The sequence below is a fragment of the Cibotium barometz genome, chromosome 38, assembly GCF_041138505.1.
Source record: "Cibotium barometz isolate CiBa-2024 chromosome 38, ASM4113850v1, whole genome shotgun sequence".
Classification (NCBI taxonomy): domain Eukaryota; kingdom Viridiplantae; phylum Streptophyta; class Polypodiopsida; order Cyatheales; family Cibotiaceae; genus Cibotium; species Cibotium barometz.
The window spans coordinates 11,902,674-11,924,845 of record NC_141083.1 but is presented as its reverse complement, the minus strand read 5'-3'; the positions used below and the strand labels follow the sequence as shown (position 1 = coordinate 11,924,845).

Below are 22,172 nucleotides of genomic sequence, written 5' to 3'. Positions count from 1 at the left end.
CAGGGATCCATCTTAGTCGTCCGAGGTTAGGTGTGCATCGTCCTGCACATGAGTCCAAGGTCAGGTGTGCATTGTCCTGCACATGAAGCAGTGCCAGTCCGCGCTGTGAGTCTCCCTCTGGAATGATGTCAGATGTTCTGAGTATCTGGTTTGCAACTGGATGCCAGGCCTCTGTAGGCATGTAGGTTTGCATGTAGAGATGGGGCCAGCCCATAGGGCTACACCAAGTGAGAAGATCTTGCATTTGCACTCTTAGTGTGGGCATGGGGGAGGTATAGAACCACCCCCAAGGGGCCAGGAGGGCCCACATTGTGCCCACCAGCCATGGCTTGGGCTGGAGGGGCTGTCGGCCAGCTGTACTACTGCTGGACAGGTAGCCGACCAGGTCTAGTACCCTACCCACCTAGTCGGCCAGGTGTAGGGAGCTGTCCCACACCTCTGCGCAGCATGCCCAGCAGCCAGGGTGCTGCCCAGAAGCATGCGCAGGCTGGACAGCATAGTATAGAGTGTGAAAACACTTTATTGAATATATCTCAGTCGTGGAGCTCCCTGAAGCCAGCCGACTGGAGACAAGAGGTGGTATAAATACCCCAGCCCATAATCCATGAATCCATCTCATAATTCACCAAGTGCTCCAAGCAACCAAGGGCCAGGACAGCCAAGAACATTGCTAAAGCAAAGGGGTGAAGGACTGAAGGTCAAGGGCAGGTTTTCCAGCCAAGAAAAGGTCAAGTACTTTGTATTTGTTTTCAGATTTACATCATTCTAATAAAGCAAATACACCATCCGTGGTGGGGGCCCTACAGAGGGTAATTGGGACCCAATACTGTGTCCTTCTCCATCTCCCCCTTCTCTCTCTATTTTCTGCACATCGTCTTTCAGTTTGTGCGTTAATTCCGTCGCGAAAAGAGTGCTGATTTCTGAGTTTTGAAGTACCGATCCTTCTCCGAAGCTTCCGCATATTACAGTGGTATCAGAGCTCACTTCAAGGACAAAGATTCAGCAAAGAAAACCAGAAAATTTTTTCGCTCGTGTGGTTGGTTTTTGGACGCCGGTGGACTACCCCTTTCGGAGTGACTCCTGTCCCTCGAAGGACGGTTGGTTTTTAGCCTCCGGAAGCCTCCGGAAGTCTCCCACACAGATAGTGGATGGTCAGATTGCGTTCTGGAAAGGAATTGCATATTCCCGCTATGGCGAACTTTGGCGACGAGAGAGAACCAGAACCATGGGACCAGAGTGCACCAGGCAGCCCAGCGAGAGCACCCGGCTTGAGTGTACAAGACATGTTCCAGCAGATGATGCGAGCAATCGCAGACCAGACAACCAAGTTGGATGAGCAGAAGGCGCGGATTTTGGCTCTGGAGGAGCGTTCTCGCTCTCTAGCGTCGCGTTTTCCATCTCCTCCTCCCTCTCCTTCCGTACCCCAGATACCAGATCCTCGTCACAGGGACCCTCTCGAGGGGTCATAGCCGCAGCCAAGCTCCTTGCTTGAGATGCAGATGCGTGCATTGGAGATTCGACAACGAGAAGACGAAGCCATGTGACGAGTGGAACACGAGCGTTACCTCCGAGCTTTGGACGCCAGATTGACACCGGCGGCGCCCTCGAATCATTTTCCCGAGAAAATGAACTTCAGTAAGTATAATGGTAAACTCGATCCCACTACTCTGTATTCATGGTTACATCAATTTGAAGCTTACTTTGCCGCAGTTAGGAAAACAGATATTGACAAAGTGATCTTAGCTAGTTGGTACTTGGAAGGTGAGGCCATTCCTTGGTGGACTCAGTGGGCTCATGCCCACACCAGAGCAGGTATGGCAGCTTATGTGTGGGACGAGTTCGTCCGTGACCTTAAGCAGCGGTTTCTACCGCCCCACTACCTTGAGCGACTCGAAGACGAGTTCAGGGGAGCGCGTCAGAACGCGCAACCAGTCCTTCAGTTTGCCAATAGAATTTCGACCTTGTGTCTGCAATTAGGCTTATCTGATACGGACAAGAAAGGGCAGTTTTTGTATGGCCTGGACACGCAAATCCAATGGGAGGTGCGTATGTTTAAGCCAGCCACCTTTGAGGACGCACTCTCGCTTGCGCAGAGTGCAGAAATGAAACACAATGGTGGCAAGCCCAAGACTTCCCAGCTGGCTTCTCCCAAGGCTAACGCCTCGGGGGGCAAAAGCCAGAACCAGACGGGGTCTTCCCCAGGACAGAGCCTGGGAGCCTCTGGCTCCAAGAACTCGAACAATGCGTCTAAGCTTACTCCAGACCAGAAAGCAGAGGCAGGCAAGACAGGTGGCAAGTTGAGTGCTGAGGAGCTTGCTCAGTACAGGAAGGAGGGTAGATGTTACTTTTGTCACACAAAAGGACATACTTCTCGGGATTGTCCTAAGAAGCCTCCAAAGGCCGCCGCCGCCTCCACAGCTTCCGTGGTGAGCACAGCTCCCACACAGACCCCAGCGGCTACCCCTAGTTCATCAACCCCCGGTGCTTCAGTTGGAGCAATTATTAGCCGGGAGCTCGAAGATAAGCAGAAGGGCGCCCATGACCAGGAGTATGAGCGCAACGAATTGCTCAAGTCCTTTGGCTACATAGGTGGCCAGAGAGTCGTTGTCTTGTTTGACAGCGGCAGCACGGAGGATGTGATCACGGAAGAGGCCGCTAGGCGTGCCCGTTTCGAGCTGACTCCGGTGGACAAACAAGTTGAGGGTTTTAGCACAGGTATGACAACGAGCGTCAAGTATGAAGCTCTAGGTGCTAAGTTAGTCATTCAGGGCATAGAGTTTGTGCGTGACTTTATGGTTGCCCCTCTTGTAGGAGCAGACATAATTTTGGGTATCCAGTGGTTTCACAAGTTTCTTCCTGATGTCAAGTGGGACAAGCACACGTTCCAGATTGATCGGAATGTGTCCAACACCCCGGTGACCATTAAGTGTGAGCCAGGTATTCCAAACTTTCCGCTCATAAGCCACTTGCAGGCTAAGCGAGCAGTCAGGAAAGGCGCACAGTGTGCGATGATTTACATCCAGACAGCCCAGACGGTGGCCAGTGCTTCCGAGAAGTACTCGGTCCTCCATGAAAAGTTCCAGAAGATTTTTCTTCGGGACAGTCTCCCTCCCCAGCTTCCCCCGTCCAGAACGGAGGATCACAAGATTGACCTCCTCCCAGGCTCGGAACCCCCGAGCAAGTTTCCGTATCGCCTTTCTAAGGCAATGGAATCGGAGTTGGACCGCCAACTCCAAGAATTGTTGCAAGCTGGCTTCATCCGCCCCAGCGTGTCGCCATTTGCAGCACCGATCTTGTTTGTCAAGAAGAAAGATGGGTCTTCTCGGTTGTGTGTCGATTATCGTGTACTCAACAAGCTGACTATCAAGACCAGATTCCCGATGCCTCGAATTGACTATATCCTCGAGAGGCTGAATGGAGCTAAGGTGTTCTCTAAATTGGATTTAAAGAGTGGGTACCACCAGGTTCGGATTGTTGAGGGGGACATCCCCAAGACAGCTTTCCGTACAGAACGGGCCCACTATGAATTTGTGGTCATGCCATTTGGTTTGACGAACGCCCCAGCTACATTTAACCGCATGATGATGCGTATTTTCGGGAGTTGATTGGAGTGTGTGTGTTCATATTTCTGGACGACATACTCATATTTTCAGCTACAGTTGAGCAGCATGACATTGATGTGGAGAAAGTCCTTAAGTTGCTGGAAAGCAACGAGCTCTATGTCAATGAAAAGAAGTCAGAATTTTATCTGTTCCAGGTACATTACTTGGGATATATAATCAGTGCCGAAGGCATTCGACTTGATCCGGCTAAAGTAGCCGAGATTGTTAATTGGGAAGTACCTCAGATTGCTTATGACATTAGATCATTTGTGGGTATATGCCAGGCATATTCCACCCACATTGACAAGTTTTCTGATCTCTCGGCAGACCTCACCGATCTGCTAAAGGGAGTGAAAACAAGGAGGCAAAAGATTCGAATGACTCCACGAGCGTTGGAGGCATTCCAGAACCTCAAGGTGGCTTTATCAGAAGCGCCTTGTTTAGCCCTTGCCTCGTGGGATGAACCATTTCAGGTGATCACCGATGCGAGTAACATCGCAATTGGAGGTGTATTGCAACAGAATGGTCATCCAGTAGCTTACATGTCTCGTAAGTTACTGCCCGTCGAAAAGAACTACTCAGTCTATGATCGTGAACTCCTAGCAGTTATCCAGGCCTTGAAACATTGGAAACATTTCTTGTATGGCCGTGACTTCGAGGTTCGCACTGACCATCAGGCATTGCGCTGGATTCAGACGATGCCAAGTGCACAGTGGAGTGATCTACAACACCGCTGGAGTCAGATATTCCAGCAGTTCGGTGGAATGATTGAGTACCTTCCAGGAAAGGCCAATCCGGTGGCCGATGCTCTGAGCAGGAAGGGACAAGTATCTGCGATTCAGACCACTAGACTTGACCTTGTTGGTACAGGACTAGAAGACATGAAGCACATGTACGCGGATTCGGAGGAATTCGGTACACAGTGGGAACAGGCATTGGATGCCACAGGACCATGCCATTTTCTGATACGCGATGGTTGGCTTTACTACAAAGGCCGACTGTGTGTCATGAAATCATTCCGGGCAGCTCTTCTCCATGATGCCCATGACGCCATTACAGGTGGTCATAGGGGCATGAATTCGACGCTGGAGAAATTAGAACGGCAATACTATTGGCCAAAGATGAGGCGTGATGTGTTTACATATGTACAACGTTGTGACATTTGTCAAAAGGTGAAAGCTCCTCGTGGAAAGAAGATAGGGTTGTTACAGCCTTTGCCAATTCCTGAGGGTCCTTTCCAGGACATTTTGATGGACTTTGTCACAAATCTGCCTCCCAGTCCGAGTAAGCGTAATACACAGTGTTTGACTATTGTTGACAGGTTCAGCAAATTTGTGATGCTTATTCCTTGCAGGGCCAATGTGACCGCCGAGGATGTTGCCCAGCTATTCATTCGGCATTGGTACCCGATTGGTGGGATTCCTAGGACCATAGTGTCAGACCATAGTTGCCAGGCGTTTCAGAAACGGCAGGTATGAAACGGGTTTCATACGTTTTGAAACGTTTCATAAAAGGTAAGAAACGGGTACAAAAAGGTTTCATACAAAATAGAAAAAACATGTATATTTTTAACTTGAAATATAGAAAAGAAAAAACTGTTGACATAACTTATAAGAGACCACATTGAATTCATTTCAATAAAAACAAAATACATGTAAGATATGATGATATCACAAATCACGTGGGTGATCACTGATGACTAAGCAGAAATCAAAAGGATCACCACGTGGGTGATGAGTCATGACTCAAAATCCAAGATCAAAATAAATAGCATGTCCAAAGTTCAAACTAAATAACATGTCCAAATAAAATGATACTGGCAGCAGCTGCTAGCTACTATCTGCATCCTCATCTGCATCCTCATCTGCATCTTTTGCCTTTGTAGCCTCACTCTCAAGGTCACTGCCGGTAGCCGAGTCCTCAAATGCCTCATCCTCTAGAGGTGCAGGTGCACCACTAGTACTAGCCTCTCGAGAAGATCGTGTAGTGCGAGCCGGAGCCATGATCTCCTCATAGAGCATAGAATAGATGTCTCTCTCCTCCTGAGGAATGTCGGGAATCTCCTTGCACTTCATGATATCAATCTTATCTGGATTCACTTGGCGAGGCTCAATGGGATGACCCTTTTGTTCTAGCAATCAGAGATTGCAATGACAAAAGACAAGCCTCTCCAATCGTGCTGAGGAGAGTCTATTTCTCTTTTTCGTGTGAAAAAGAGCCCATGTACTCCAGTTTCTCTCACAAGGCCCTGAACTGCAATCCTGGGAGAGAACTCTCAATGCAATCCGTCTCTACATTGTACACAAAAAAAAAATAAAAAAAATAAAAAAAAAATAAAAAAAAAATAAAAAATTAGATGATGAAAAAAACGCGTTTCATACAGGGCGAAACGTTTCGAAACGTTTCGTACGTTTCGAACCTGTATGAAACGCGTTTCTATGCAACTGTGTGTCAGACCGAGATGCCAAGTTTACCAGTCATTTTTGGAGGGCATTGTTTGATAATTTTGGTACTAAGTTGAATTTTTCCAGTGCATTCCATCCACAGACAGATGGCCAGACAGAGATATACAACCAGTTGGCCTTTGATGTGCTGAAGTGTTATGTCCACGATCAGCAAGGTAAGTGGGAATCGTTTTTGCCTTTAGTTCAAGCTGTTTTGAATGACTCTTTTTCTTCAGCTATTGGCAGGACTCCATATGAGGCAGCGTTTGTTGGAAGGCCTTTCCAGTCGTTGTTAACCAGGACTTCGTCTTCCGTACCGGAGGCGAACAGAGTGACGGAGTCTTACCAGGAGATCCTAGAGTCCGTTCAAGACAGATTGGCTAAAGCGCAAGAGGCCTACACTCGACAAGCCAATAAAGACCGAAGGGACATGAAGTTTTCGGAAGGGGATTGGGTGTATCTTCGGATTATGAAGCAAAGATTGAAGCAGGTGGGCAAGCGATGGCCAGAGTTGTCTTTCAGGAGCTTCGAACCATTTCCCATCCGGAAAAAGATTAATGAGGTGTCTATGCAGTTAAAGCTACCTCCGAGTTGGACTATGCACGATGTATTTCATGTCAGTTGGTTGAAGCCATATGCAGGTCCATCCCCTTCAGAGGTCAAAGACGAAGCGGAACCAGACATCATTGATGAAGCAGAAGTAATGGTTCCAGAACAGATCCTTCTGCACCGTTTCAAGCATGGCTCAGGCCGAAGACTACGACAGTTTCTCACGAAGTTTCAGGACTGAGGAACTCATGAAACGGTATGGCTCGACAAAGAATTTTTCGAAGACTATCCGGCTTTATTGACGGATTATTTGGAGGCTATGCAGCTTCCGTCAAGTTAAGCAGAAGGGGATGTCACGTGCATCCCGCACTTGGATGCCACGTAGACATTTCTGTACAGAAGGTGCAGGACCTGGGATGGTGAACTGGTCCCATGTGAGCCCAGTCCGGGGGGATCCATCTCAGTTGTCCAAGGTCAGGTGTGCATCGTCCTGCACATGAGTCCAAGGTCAGGTGTGCATTGTCCTGCACATGAAGCAGTGCCAGTCCGCGCTGTGAGCCTCCCTCTGGAATGATGTCAGATGTTCTGAGTATCTGGTTTGCAACTGGATGCCAGGCCTCTGTAGGCATGTAGGTTTGCATGTAGAGATGGGGCCAGCCCATAGGGCTACCCCAAGTGAGAAGATCTTGCATTTGCACTCTTAGTGTGGGCATGGGGGAGGTATAGAACCACCCCCAAGGGGCCAGGAGGGCCCACATTGTGCCCACCAGCCATGGCTTGGGCTGGAGGGGCTGTCGGCCAGCTGTACTACTGCTGGACAGGTAGCCGACCAGGTCTAGTACCCTACCCACCTAGTCGGCCAGGTGTAGGGAGCTGTCCCACACCTCTGCGCAGCATGCCCAGCAGCCAGGGTGCTGCCCAGAAGCATGCGCTGGCTGGACAGCATAGTATAGAGTGTGAAAACACTTTATTGAATATATCTCAGTCGTGGAGCTCCCTGAAGCCAGCCGACTGGAGACAAGAGGTGGTATAAATACCCCAGCCCATAATCCATGAATCCATCTCATAATTCACCAAGTGCTCCAAGCAACCAAGGGCCAGGACAGCCAAGAACATTGCTAAAGCAAAGGGGTGAAGGACTGAAGGTCAAGGGCAGGTTTTCCAGCCAAGAAAAGGTCAAGTACTTTGTATTTGTTTTCAGATTTACATCATTCTAATAAAGCAAATACACCATCCGTGGTGGGGGCCCTACAGAGGGTAATTGGGACCCAATACTGTGTCCTTCTCCATCTCCCCCGTCTCTCTCTATTTTTTGCACATCGTCTTTCAGTTTGTGCGTTAATTCCGTCGCGAAAAGAGTGCTGATTTCTGAGTTTTGAAGTACCGATCCTTCTCCGAAGCTTCCGCATATTACACCCTAATGCTAACAAGATTCAAAACATCAAAACCAACATGTCTGAGACATCCTAATCAACACCGGCTACTGTTGGGTGATCCCAAGAGCTTGGAATGGATCGGAATTGGAGCTAAACTCTTAGGCTACTCATTGGGGGCGCACAAATATGTTCAAGTCAAGAGCTTACCTTGCCGCAAAGTGCAACTCCCTAGTTGTGGGTATGCTAGTCTGTTTTGGACATCCTCACTCCGTTCACACCGGAGAGCTTCCATAGCCATGGGGTGCGGAGGAAGAGCTTCAACGGCCTTGATGGAGGCAAGAAGAGGGTTTTCTTCATGTTTATTCTCTCTCACAAGAGGTGGATAGGAGAGGGAAAGCTCATGGGAGAGAGAAACCTACAATCAAACCTATCCAAGTAAGCATCCATCTAGCAAGCATGAATCCAATAAAACGCAAGCAAGCAAGAGAGTAGGGAGAAAGGGGAGAGCTCATAAGTTCTATTGCAAGGGAAATGATTGTGTATTGCTTAATGCCGAAATTACCCTAGGGCCTATATACAAACGGCTAGTGTTTACATTTGGCCAGCCATAACTTAAAAATGGTCTATGGCCACTGTTTCTAGCCTTGAGCAACTATATACACGAAGTCTATGACATACCTATTTTAAGCACAACATTAAGGGTGCTTCATATCTTCCAGCTCCGTCTTACAAAAGCACCTATGGAGGGCGAGCGGGCAAAACCATGTTAATCAGAGTGGTTAACATGATTGTAATCATGCATTAAACGTTGTACTTGGAACGTGGATAAATTTGGCCCTTCTCTATTCTAGGAGAAGAGATGAGGCCAGCATCATTGATATCTTTCATGTCCAGTTTTGTGGGTTTTTAATTGGTTATAGCTGTGTTTAGTATTATTACACAATGATGGTGTATAAAGAGTGTGTCAAAGGCCCTAGTCCCCCGGGTACCCACAGTTACTGAAAAGCTCATTTTGGTATTCAAGAGGAAGATCGAAAAGGTATAACATATGCACCAACACTTGTGGGTCCTCATAGGCTTCTCACGGAGATCTTTCAACCAAGTGAATGCTTGTTATGCAACATGATTTGGATCTGACTGATACACTACTCCGTGTATTTATATAGATCGAAGAAACCATTCAACTTTCCAAGCCAGCTATCAATGTAAAGCTCCTCACACTCTTTCTCCCCCCCCATAAAAAGGACTTGGATGGAAAAATACTTGGATGGAGAGTTTGCTAGCTGCAACAATGGACCTTGGGATTGCATGTCTGTTGGGAATATTCATTTGTATGGGTAGTAGAAATGTACATTAAATAAACCAATGCTAGGTGGTTGTGTAAAGCTAGCATTGTGTGTGTAATTAGGTTTAAATAAGAGTGGTTTTAGTGTGTGTGAACCACCCCTATGTAAGAGTTCTTTTGTGTGTGGGAACCACCTCTGAGGATTATTGAGTAAGGAGTGAGGGGTGGCAAAGTGACACCTATAGGGGCACTTGGCATCCTGATGGACATGTGGCATATGTGGTGGCAACATATGCACAAGCTATGTGAAAGGGATCTCATCTGTAAACGAGACATTTCAATAATGATTAATTCATGCTTTGCTTCACGACTCATGTCCCATCAATCTTGTGTGCTTCTTTTATCTCCCTCGTGCCATCTTGCTTGCACACATTTGGTATCAGAGCTTCTGTTCTCCGTTCTTACACCCTGTTGTGCTTGTTACCCTTTGGAGTCTTCACGCTTGTGTCTAGTGCCGCCCAGCCTTCTATTCGCGCCGCCATTCTAGAGCTCAATGCCGTGAGTTTTCGTCGTTCCAGAGCCGGTGGCCACCTCTGTGGTGCGTTCTTGCCACCATCTGAGAGCCCGATGCCACCTGTTCGGGCCACCGTTGGCGGCGGTGCTAGTGGACCAAGTACCACTGTCGCCTAGCTCTGCGTGGTTGCTCCTCGTGTTTTTACGGTGGCAATATCGGGGAGGGAACCACCTCGGCCTGCCCGGCTCAGCCCCGCCATCCTTTTCCTCCTCGTAAGCAGGCTAGTGAGAGGTTGCCAACGGAGGGCGGCCTGCAGAGGATGGCCACGATTCGGTGTAGCAGACTGCGCTTACTTGGTGTGTTCCTCTGTGAACCAGTCTCTTGTGGCGCTCTTGCACGCACCGAAGGTGCTCATGCGTGCTCGTGCATACTGCTCATTGGCTAACTGCTCCCTTCATGTTGGTTCGAGGTCCTGCACATAGAATGCTTGAACTGCTGGCAGAGAGTTGATAAAAACAGAAGCACACAACAAAGGTACAAATTCGTCTGAGATTTTTTTTTTTGAGGAAGTTCTTCTTTTCGAGTTTTGGGTTCCTATTAAGTGTAAGTGAAAGCATCCATAGGCATCCCTGCCTATGCACAACATTATGTCCCGGAACATCCTGTGTTCATTTCTTGGAGTTTAGCTCATTCAAATACACACTAAGTTTTTGGTGTATTTCGGCAACTGCATCTAACTTCAGTCTATATCCCAGTGTTTTTACACATTCCCGTTCTCCTTTTCGTACTCTCTTACCATCATTTTGGGGCGCTTGAGTTCCATATTTAGGGGGGCTCTTTGATTTTGCATCAGTCCCAGCTATAAGGAATCCAGGTGTGAGGTGGATGGCACAAAGGGGGGAAGATGTGCTGGGTTTTCTTACCACAGAAGATCGGCTAGACGGGACTAACTGTTCTTTGTGGAGCTTTATGCTTAAAAGCATTTGGTAGCCAAAGGGTTATGGGAGATCATCTCGGTGATGAGGCTCGTTCTCCTTCGGCAGAACCATCCACAAATACAAGAACAACCGCTATATTATCACATTATCACTATAGGGGGGATTTTTCATTTGTATGGGTAGTGGAAATGTATATTAAATAAACCAATGCTAGGTGGTTGTGTAAGCTAGCATTGTGTGTGTAATTCGGTTTAAATAAGAGTGGTTCTAGTGTGTGTGAACCACCCAGATGTAAGAGTTCTCTTGTGTGTGGGAACAACCTCTTAGGATTATTGAGTAAGCATTGATGTGTGGCAAAGTGACACCTATAGGGGCACTTGGCATCCTGATGGACATGTGGCATATGTGGTGGCAACATATGCACAAGCTATGTAAAAGGGATCTCACCTATAAAAGAGACATTTCAATAACGATTAATTCATACTTTGCGTCACAACTCATTCCCCATCAATCTTGTGTGCTTCTTTTATCTCCCCGCCTGTGGCCAACAATATCTTGTAATAGCTTTTGTAAATCAATCACGGTGGAATACAGCTTATGATCGAGAGATGGAGGAGTTTCAGGAGGATTTGGGATTGGTGATGGCTGTCCGGAAGCTATTACAATATCTTGTAATAGCTTTTGTAAATCAAGCACGGTGGAATACTGCTTATGATTGAGAGATGGCGGAGTTTCAGGAGGATTTGGGATTGGTGATGGCTGTCTGGAAGGTTTAGGTGTGGCACCGTGGCTGTCCAAAACCAATATATTACTGATATGATTGTGTAAACTGTTAAAAAAACAGAGTTAAATTTATTACCTGGCATCAACATTTGAGTTGTCTGCCCCATGGGTTGATTCAAAACCTGAGTTTGTAATAGAGGTTGAACTTGCAATTGAATTACAAGACACCAGTTCGGAATTGATTTAGATATCACTTGATTGTGGCTGGTAAGCCATTGGTTGAGGTAGTTGGGATTCACCTGACTCCTCTTGCTGAAGGGGCTGCACATGCTGACTTCCTTGAGGATCCGTGACAAATATTACCCGGCATCAACATACGAGTGGGCTGCCCCACGGGTTGATTCAAAACGTGAGGTTGAACTTGTGGTTGAATTTGAGATTGGACGCCAGTTTGGAATCGATTTAGATGATCACTTGCTTTTGGCTGGTAAGCCATCAGTTGAGGTAATTGGGATTCACCGAACTCCTGTTGCTGAAGGGGCTGCACATGCTCACTTCCTTGAGGATCCATGAGAAATATTACCCAGCATTGACATATGAGTTGGCTGTCCCATGGGCTGATTCAAAACCTGAGGTGGAACTTGTGGTTGAATTTGAGACGAGACACCAGTTTGGAATCGATTTAGATAATTACTTGCTTTTGGCTGGTAAGCCATGTTGGGATTCACCCAACTCCTGTTGCTGAAGGGGTTGCTGAAGGGGCTGCACATGCTGACTTCCTTGAGGATCCATGACCAAGTAGAACTACTCGAAATCAGTCTAAAACAGTGCCAACAGCTCCAACAGCTTCCAACTTGATGCAAGGCCCGAGGTAGTATCAAGGGTGCAGGAAGGAGAAGTCGAGAGATAGAAGCTGAGATATAGGCATGAATTCAAACCCATGAGTTTCCCATACTAGTTTGTTTTAAAAAAGCACCTATTAATGGTCGAGCAGTAGCCCCTCTTATCCCCAAGAATAGAGGGTTCCCTTCTTGTTCAAAACGTGAAAGTGCAAATAATAGGAAAAGCTTGCATCAACATTTACTCTATGAGTAGCCTTTGCACTTTCTGCCCATGTTAAGATAGTAAAGTAATACAGATACTCAATGTATTTGGCAGGATATAATTACATGAAAGAACAATCCTTCTTGGGAGAAGCTTGCACGGTTACTCTATGAGTAGCCTTAGTACTTTCTGCTCATATAAGTTAGTAATATAGGTACTCAATGTATCTGGCAGGATATAATAACATGAAGAGATGATTAAAAGCTATTATTTCACAACATGCAGGTACAAATTTGATGATGAAAGAGTAACAAAAGAGAAGTCAAAGACTGCTTTGGAAGAACAATATGGAGGAGAGGAGGAGGTATGGAGACTGTATTGATATACTTTTGTTTATCCATATATGTTCTCTGTAATATTTTGCAATATTATTCCATTAAGGTCAAGTTAGGCTTGAACAGCATCTGGCATCTCTTGCAGTTGCCGCAGACAAATCCAGGCTTCAACAATACACCATTCAAGTTCACAAAGTACTCCAATGCATACATGCTTGTTTACATCAGAGAGAGTGATAAGGACAAGATTGTTTGTAATGTGGATGAGAAAGACATTGCAGAGCACCTGCAGGTAGTCTTTTGTCTTTGGCATGAAGATGAGTTTTGAAAGCTCTTGTTTGAGGGATTTCTTTTTTAATGCCCATTTGTCATTATGTTTGTTTTGTTTCTTTACTTTAAAAGATGAGGCTAAAAAAGGAGCAGGAAGAAAAGGAGCGTAAAAGGAAGGAGAAAGCCGAAGCCCATCTTTACACAATCATTAAGGTCGGTGACTGAGAAGACAGAATACACTCTCAGCTGGTCTTTTAATGTCTGGATGTGCATGCTCATAGGCAGACCTGCCTGCCTTGCTAATCTGGTTCCACTTTGGGATACTTGGGATGGACTTTGTGGGCCTGGACAGGTAGCTCGAGATCACGATCTTGAAAGCCAAATCGGGAAAGAGATATTTTTTGACCTTGTTGATCATGATAAAGTAAATAGCTTTCGGATACAGAAGCAAACACCTTTTAGTCAGTTTAAGGTAAGTTGAAATTTTCCATTTTAGCTAGCCCACCCTGGATGCTTGCTATTTTGCAATTTAATTATTTGATTAATGTCCGATCGCAGGAGGAGGTTGCCAAGGAGCTGGGAATACCTGTCCGATTTCAAAGGTTTTGGTTGTGGGCCAAACGTCAGAACCAAACTTACCGTCCAAATAGGCCCTTGACAGAACAAGAAGAACATCAAACGGTATACTGCCTTATGCTTTCTGGCAGTATTGGGATACATGCTTAATCTATATAGCTAAAATTTCAGCATTTTTTTCGTGATTCTCTCTGTTGCAGGTGGGCCTCTTGAAAGAAGTAGCAAACAAAGCCCATAATGCAGAGCTGAAACTTTTTCTGGAAGTCCTTCCTGATCTAGTATGTCCTTTCCATTGGCTTGGGTATTCTAAGTTCTATTTCGATCTGTTTTGCTGTTATTTGGGTGGAGGATTTAGTGCTCTACTTTCTACCTGCTGCAGCAGCTATAATTTAAGTGGGATTTGAGAACTTTCTGTTTCCTTTACAATGTAGGATCTGCGAACGCACTCCTCTCTCTATGACAAGACAAAGGACGACATATTACTTTTCTTCAAGCTTTACAATCCAGAGAAAGAAGAGCTACGGTAAACTTTACACTTTCTTTGAGGGTTATAAATGCACATGCATGCACACACATATACTCACTCACACAGGCATATATATATATATTCTTTTTCTATATGTGTGTGCGTGTGTGGGTGGTTGTGTGTATATATATTTGAGAGAGAGAGAGAGAAAGAGAGAGAGTGAGTTATATTAATGTCTTCAAAAGACCCAAAGGGTCTATGAGAACAAAATGATGTGTACATAGTGTTCATGAAATCTCATCATGGATGAGGAGAGAGAGAGGTGGATATTTATATTAAACGTCAATGAAAGACCCAAAGGGTCACTGAGACCAAAATGAGTTACAATAGTTTTATGAGGTAATTGGATCATGTATAAAGAAAAAGAACAGCTGCATACAAATAGTGATCATGTGAAGAGACAAGATAACTATATGATTTCGAAAAGTAGCCATTGGCTCATGCTATGAATTTAAGGTACACCTATGGTATGATCACTATATGGGGCCATCATCTAAGCACCTCATATAGGCTCTCTATGTCCACCTCCTGTGGTGGGTCCTTGTGTCTCCAAAGGATATCATGGAGATCTATGTTTACAAAAGATCGAAAGGGTCTCTGAGACCTGAATTTTTTCATGTAACCCATGAGAGACTTTGGAAAGAAAAAGCTTTTAACTAAATAAGACACTCTCAAGCAGACCAGCACACTACATCGGATTTAGCCAGGCTTAGGGGCTGATAGGACTTGCCCAAGAGGCTATGGCTAACAAGGATGAGGTGTGGATTGGCCTTGGGTCATTTTCAATTCAGAGTAGCGGCTAAAAAAGGAAAAAAAGCCGCGAAGTATATGGGTGAGCACTAATCATAGGGAGGGTTGGTCTATATAAGAGTATCTAGGTCTCAGTTATGATTTTTATTGAGGAATCCATGAGCAGAGACGTTTTCTTGGTGCATGGGACCGCAGGGCCACGAATAGCTCTAGGTGGGCGTACATGGGATCCCAAGGCTCACTACCGACTTCCAAGGCAGGGCTGGCTTACAAAGTCTGGACCTCAGGCTGGAGGGTCGTTCTAGACGGGGGAATCTATGGCTAGGAGGTGAGTGTCTAGCCAGAATCTACTGTGCTCATTGATGTGAGATTGGATACAGGTTATCTTTAACCTAGGAGGGTTCTGGGTATGTGATCTTTACATTTTTATCAGAGCCTGACCTGTTTGGTTGAGTGCTTGCAACACATGACTGCTATGGTAAGAAGTGTTTTCGTTGGTGGAAGGGAGGAGATTATGGCGTGGGGAAAAGGGGGCCTTTTCATGCTTTTTCACACGAAATCTAGTGCTCCCGGGCTGGCTGCATGCTGAACATGGTTGTACAGCCTCTGTTCATACAGGTCGTACAATTGTATGGACATCCATGCAATGTTCACATGAAACAATGTAGGTACATGCGTAGGTGCTAGTTTTAGAGTTGATATGGGCATTAGGGCATGAATGGAGCATGAGGGGCTGTTAAAGTGGTTGGCATGGGTGCCCTATTTTGCAAGTGAAAGCTGCCTTTTTTGGCAATTTATGCACACTCGTACATTGTTATCAGAGCCTGATATGTGCAGTTGAGTGCTTGCAATGCGCAACTGCTATGTTGGGAAGTGTTTTTCTTATGCGCCTTCTACCTGACATTGGAGGATCACCAGTAGCTGAATGTACATGTGGGTAGATTCAGGTGGAAGGGAGGAGATTATGATGCGGGGAAAAACAGCCCTTTTCATGTGGGTAGATTCAGGTGGAAGGGAGGAGATTATGATGCAGGGAAAAACAGCCCTTTTCATGCTTTTTACATGAAATATAGTGCTGTCGGTCTGGCCATATGCTGAACAAGGTTGTGCCACCTCTGTCCATACAGGTCGTACAATTGTATGGATCCGTATAATGTTTCACATGAAACAATGTACAGGTGGAGGTACATGCGTAGGTGGTATTTTTAGGGCTGAGATGTGTATTGGGGCCTGAATGGAGCATGGGGGGCTGTTTTTTGCTGAAGAAAAAGTGATTGGAGAAGGGCTGGTCATGGGCACCCAATTTTGCAACTGAGCTGCCTTTTTTGGTAATTTATGCACAAACGAGTGTGCATGCTTTTCTTTGCTCGAATAAAGTCCGTGCGCTCTTTTTGGCTAAGTGTACAGTCTTTTCTTCTTGAAACATGGGGCATGAGTTGACCGGCTGTGTGTACACGTGTAGCCAAGCAAAAAAGCAAGAGGCAACTTGCTTAACTTGCAAACTCCAGGATTGCATACACTCCATCAACTGTGGGCTTATTCTTGAATTGATCCTAGGGCTGTTCGCCATGAACCTGAGGAAAAGGCTAAAGCAGCAATTTCAGCCACAGGAACAGGAGATTCGTCATTACTCTCAATAACCGCAGGCCATGGCTTGTCAGATGCAAGAGTGTGAGCTGATAAATTAACGTCAAGTTCTTCTCTAGGTAATTGGACATCTAACATGTGCATCAGTTAATCCCATGGACATATTTATCCTTGCTAGCAGGTATATGGGCAGATTTGGACGTAATTTTGCAGCTCTTGAGGTGCCCATGAGTGCTTGGAACATGTGCCCATGGATGGACACCTTTGGGGCATGCTTTGGACACGAAATATGGTTTTTTGGACATTTTTTGTGGGCTCCCGGCTGAAAAGGGAAAACCGACTTGAACACAAATTTCCCACTTCAAGCCTATTAAAGGAGGCATTAGGCTTCAATAATCATCATTAAACAAAGGTCAAGGAGGATCCATATGCCATAGCCTGCAAGGCAGCAAGGGCAACATTGGTGGATCAGCGAGAGCTTCTCTTGTGCATTAACAAGGAGGGGATGACATGGATCTTTGGTATGCATCATAGGATGACATGCATGATCAGGATTTAGGCTAAGATCTAGGATACTCAGTGTATATAGTCATGTTTTGCAATATATAGTAGATGAGGTCTCTATATCCTGTTTTCTGTGTGTTTGCATGATGAATCTTTTGTGCTTAATGTTAATCACGTGTTTAAGCTTCCGCGTGTGACAACATCACACATATGCACATGTGATAGTGGTGAGGCTAGTATGTTCATCACCTATGTGCTGGAGCCAATTGCGACACGAAAAAACAGTTGGTATGAAAAAAGCAAGTTGATTTTTTGTTGTTTGTGTGGTGCATGGTGGTTGTTACATGTCTCATATTGATCGGATTTTCCTAGGAACGGATGCATAAATAGGGAGTATAGAGGGCTAAACCAGCAATTGAGGTGACCAATATGAAAAGAAAAGGCCTTGGGGCAAGGTAGGATCAAAACGTACGCACGGATCCAATCCGTACCGTACATCCGTACGTACGGATCGTTCCGTACGTTTTTTTGGGGCGGTGTGCCTGCGTCTTGCGTCTGGACTCTGGAGGCCGTACAACCTCAATCTTCCGGTAAGGGCCAACCGCCATGCTCTCTCTCCTCTACAGTCGCACTCTCTCTCTCTCTCTCCGCTACTGTCGCCGCCGCCTTCTCCCTGGGCCGCCCCCTGCTCACCGCCACCTCAGTTTGCCTCTGCCCTCACCGCCCCTGTTTGCTTCGCGCCTCTGTGCGTAGCCGCCCTCTCTGTTCGCCACTGGCGCCCCAGTACGCTTGGCAATATAACTCACCCACCCTTGCTCAGGCCCCCAAGGCAGCAACATAACTCTCTCTCTCTCTCTCTCTCTCTCTCTCTCTCTCTCTCAGAGCCTTACTCACTTGTGACAATGTGACTTGTTAAGTATGATTGACGACTAGTGATTCTAATTTCTCACTTTTGAATTAGTAGGTTTGTGACCTTGTTGTGTCTCTATTTTGAAAGTTTTATATGTCAATGTGGACATGGACTGAAATTTTATGTAGGTGGCTGAAATTTCTGAGATTTTATGTATTTTTACCAATGGTACGTATTTTTACGTACCTTAAATTTTTTTCCCCGTACCAAACAACGTACAGTACGTACGGATCCGTACAGTACATAACGTTTGGTACCACCTTGCCTAGGGGACGCCCAAAGGCATTAATCAAAGTGTTAAGGTGAAAGTTCCAAAAGGGATTTACTTTAGAGGATTTATTGGCCACATGGCAAGTGCCACGGACTTTGGAGAATGCTCTAGCACGTTTAGACGCGAAAAATTATGGAAATATCTATTTTGGGGGTTTTGAAGAAAGAGTCGTGTGGAGGAGATCATTTTATGGTTGGGTGGTGAATTGGAGAGAAAATCCTTGTGCTAATTTTAGACTTACTGTTGATTAAGATAGTCTCTACTAATTAGGTGGTGCACAGCTGATTTAAGGTCTAATTGGTTGCATATGTGTGCTGAGATGATGCTCAATTTTCCAGCTTGTTGTACAAGTTGACGGCTGTACTGATTAACGCAGCACAGAGCCAACGCTCGTGGCTAGCAGGTACAGGTTGAACAATCTGTATAGCGCGGGAATAGATGCCTAGGTGATTGAATGGTTGATGGTTGAACGACGAGGTTAGGCTTGATTTGGGGTCGCTAAATTTGACAGAGGTGCCTATTATTATTATGTGATTTGCTTTTTTAGTGACGTGGGTAGATATAGGGTGCTCATGCTTTATAGGATTGAGTTCACAATGTTTGGGCTTTGCTATGGTGGAGCAGCTAGTTAAAAGCAAAGGGAGTCCCTCTTATGCTTGTAGATTTTGGGGCAGTTTATGCTTTTTATCCACCATCACCCTAACTGCTTTTTTTAACAAATTTTTCAATGCCTTCCAAGAGTTTGACTTCCACTTGCTAGGGGGCAGAGAACAGTCACTAGACACGCAATAGTCTGGGTGTTAATTTGATTACTTTTCACCAAGGTCTGAGTGATATCTCAACTAAATTGGTAGTTAACTAAATTCATGAACTTCTTGGACTTATGATCCATCTGAAAAAATCCTGTGTGGATGGGAATGTTTTATGTGGTTCCAAAATCAGATTCAGAGTTATAATTAGTTGTTATGTCCTTTAGGAAGCTATGGTGAGAATTGGTTGATAGGATCTCTTTAATTTGAATTGCTTGTGTTTTAGGAAGCTGTTTTGTTTAGGGGAAATCTCAATGTGTTTTTGAGATATGAAAAACAAGGTGACATACAAAGAGCAAAATTTCACTTCAGTTATATAGTGTTCTTCTCTATCTCTATTATTGTGCAGTATTTTTTTTTTTTCCGAGAAAAGATCCTTTCATTAGTTATGTAAAAAACGCCCGTAGGGCTACAAAAGAGATCTCTCCTGCTCCTAACAAAGAGAAGAGCAGTGAATACATCATGGCAGCCCGGGAGACTCTCCCTAGGTGCTGCAAAATACAAGCATCAGTCTAAAGGACTGAGCGGCTAAATCATACAATGGGGGGGGGGGGAAGAGCCAAACAGGTGGCCTGTAGTGCCAACGGGGGGATCCCGTGTGTAGGGTGTAGAACGGGCCGCAGCGCCAAGTGGTATGAAAGGCCTGGCGCCGTAAAATCGCCTCATCCGAGTCTCCCCGGATGCGGTCGTACTGTCCTCGCAGGGTGTGGATCAACTCCTGCCAAATCCCCCGAACAGTCTCTGCTGGTGGCTCTAATCTCCCCTCAAAGGCCGTGAAGCACCGGGCCCTCCAGGTGAACCAGATGGTGAGGCTGCTGAGGAGCTCCCATCGTAAATCCCTCTCCTGTGTCCAGCTGGCGGACGAGAAATCCGGTGCCGGAACCAGGCGAGGCTGGCCCCTAATAAATCTGATGGCCTGACTGCCCTGCTCCATCTCATAGCCCATAGCAGGCCCTGACGAAGTCGACCAAGCAGCGGCACCCCACGTAAACATACCCTCTGGAGAGAGGGGGGCTAGAATACGCAGCATCCGCAGCCAAATCTGCTGTGCCTGAGGGCAGTCCCAAAGGCAATGTCTCTGTGTCTCCATAGGGTGGCCGCATCGGACGCAGGCCGCCGGAAGACCGCTATAAACAAGCCAAGTGCCAACTGCTGAGCCCCTGTGGGCGACCAGCCACTGAAAAGCCGAGATCCTGCGGGCCTGTCGACTAGCCCAGAGTCGAGCCCAGAAATCCTCCAGGAACTCCTGTGATAGTCCCTGCAATCGCCAATGCCCCGCTGCCGCTGGAGAAACCGTCCTCCTCGCCGTCAAAATATGCCGTCCCAGCCGAACCGTATACTGGAAAAATGTGATCTCTGTGGCCTCAAGGGATGCATAAGGATCATGCCACTCGTACTCTCCGGGGTCCCACTGTAGCCGGGCCAAGGGGCGCGCTGCATATGCCCATATACGCCAATCCGGGAGCACGTCAGCAGGGTCGGGGTCAATATGCCACTTCCGAGAAGCGGCAGCCACTACCCGAATCCTCTGAAAGGTGCACTCTGCAACCAAAGGCGACTCCACCTCCACTCTCTGGAGTCGGCCCTCATCCTGAATCTCATAATAGAGGCATCTGCCATCCTCAGTGCTAGCTCTGACAGCAATCAGGATCTCCAACTGTGTGAAGGCACCCATCCACCGTGGGGCCACTGGCTCGAGAGGTGTGAACCACTCCTCTGTAAGTGCCTCCTGAATATCATCCCTCATAATCAACCCCCCTCTGAAGTGGCTCAGCCTCTCCACCTGGGTCTCCTCTGGTAGACTGCAGAAAGCCTGCCAGTCTCCAAAACTACGAGCTGGGCCTGCCGCTAAAGGTCCCCAGGCTAGACGAGGCCGAGAACCCAGCATATGACCCTGCTCTGTACGAACCGCTGGGCTCCAGATGAGCGGCTGCCTGGCCCGCTCCTCAACACAAGACGGAGGCCGCTGAGAGAGCCCCGGTCTCAGCAGCTCCCAAGCTCTCAGGATACTCAAAGCAAATCTGTCCTCCCATCCTCTACTGAGGCCTGTCCTCCTCATCTCTATGAATATCCAGCGAATCTCTGGTGCCCAAGTACCCCCTGCAGGAGGCGCCCGGGCCTGCAATCGCTGCAAGAGGAGCTCTTTCCAAGGCTCAGCGCCTGGAAGCAACCCCCGAACAATAAGCTTCCCCAATAAGGCTCTACTCTGATCGCCTGGATCTATAATGCCCAAACCGCCCTGAGCCAGCGGAAGTGTAATAACTGCCCATGCAACCTTTGCCCGAGCTGGCTGACCGTCCCGCCCAGACCACAAAAAGTTCCTGATCAGCCTCTGTACCTGGCTGATGCAAGAGCTCGAGAAAATCCAGCAAGACGTAATGTACCACATAGTCGCTAACAGCACCTGATTTGCCACCACCACCCTCCCAGCCAAGGATAGTCGAGCTGTACTCCAATACAATAGCTTCTTCCGAATGCTCAGAAGAAGCGGGGCAATCTGCTGCTCAGGTGACAAATCGAGGCCAATCTGGCATCCCAAATACCGCACTGCTGTGCCGGGAGGAATCCATCTAAAACCGGGGTCCGGACTCCATGCCGGAGTGGGAGCACTACTGATCCAAAAGGCCACTGTCTTGCGCCAATTGATCAATGCTCCCGAAGCTGCACTAAAAACCTGGAGCGACTGCTCTGCCCGAATAAGATTGGCCTCTTGGCCATGCAAAAATAAGCCCGTGTCGTCTGCAAACTCAGCATCAAGCAAATCCTCCCCTCGGACTGGGAGCTGAAGTCCTCTCAAACCAACCTCCTCTGCCGTCAAATACATACTCATAGCCTCCGCAAAGAAGAGAAAAAGGAAAGGGGCGAGAGGACACCCCTGACGGACTGATCTGGTCAGCTCAAAACTCGGCCCCCGACCTCCTGCAATCAGCACCTGGCTGCGAGCTGTGGAATACAAAGCTGCCACCCCTCTGATCCATCCTGGCTCAAAGCCCAGGCGTAGCATAGTGCCCTCTAAGAATCCCCAATCAACTCTATCGTATGCCTTCTCAAAATCGAGAAGCATCACGACCAAGTCCTCGCCAAGAAACCTAGCTCGGGCCGTCGCCTCCCAGAAAGTAAAGATGTTGTCAAGGATATTGCGCTCCTTGACAAATCCTG

The 22,172-nt window shown here is 46.9% G+C and overlaps 1 protein-coding gene across 2 annotated transcripts in view; it reads left to right on the top strand.

Annotated features, from left to right (window-relative positions):
- Positions 1-22,172, top strand: part of LOC147616352 (ubiquitin C-terminal hydrolase 12-like) — a 62,789-nt gene that overhangs the window by 14,365 nt on the left and 26,252 nt on the right. For both annotated transcript variants that reach the window (XM_086777406.1, XM_086777405.1), the window contains exons 12-18: positions 12,761-12,839; positions 12,956-13,102; positions 13,213-13,293; positions 13,433-13,552; positions 13,639-13,761; positions 13,857-13,934; positions 14,088-14,179. In XM_086777406.1, the coding sequence (XP_086633532.1) occupies positions 12,761-12,839; positions 12,956-13,102; positions 13,213-13,293; positions 13,433-13,552; positions 13,639-13,761; positions 13,857-13,934; positions 14,088-14,179 (720 nt within the window). The remainder of the gene's footprint in view (positions 1-12,760; positions 12,840-12,955; positions 13,103-13,212; positions 13,294-13,432; positions 13,553-13,638; positions 13,762-13,856; positions 13,935-14,087; positions 14,180-22,172) is intronic.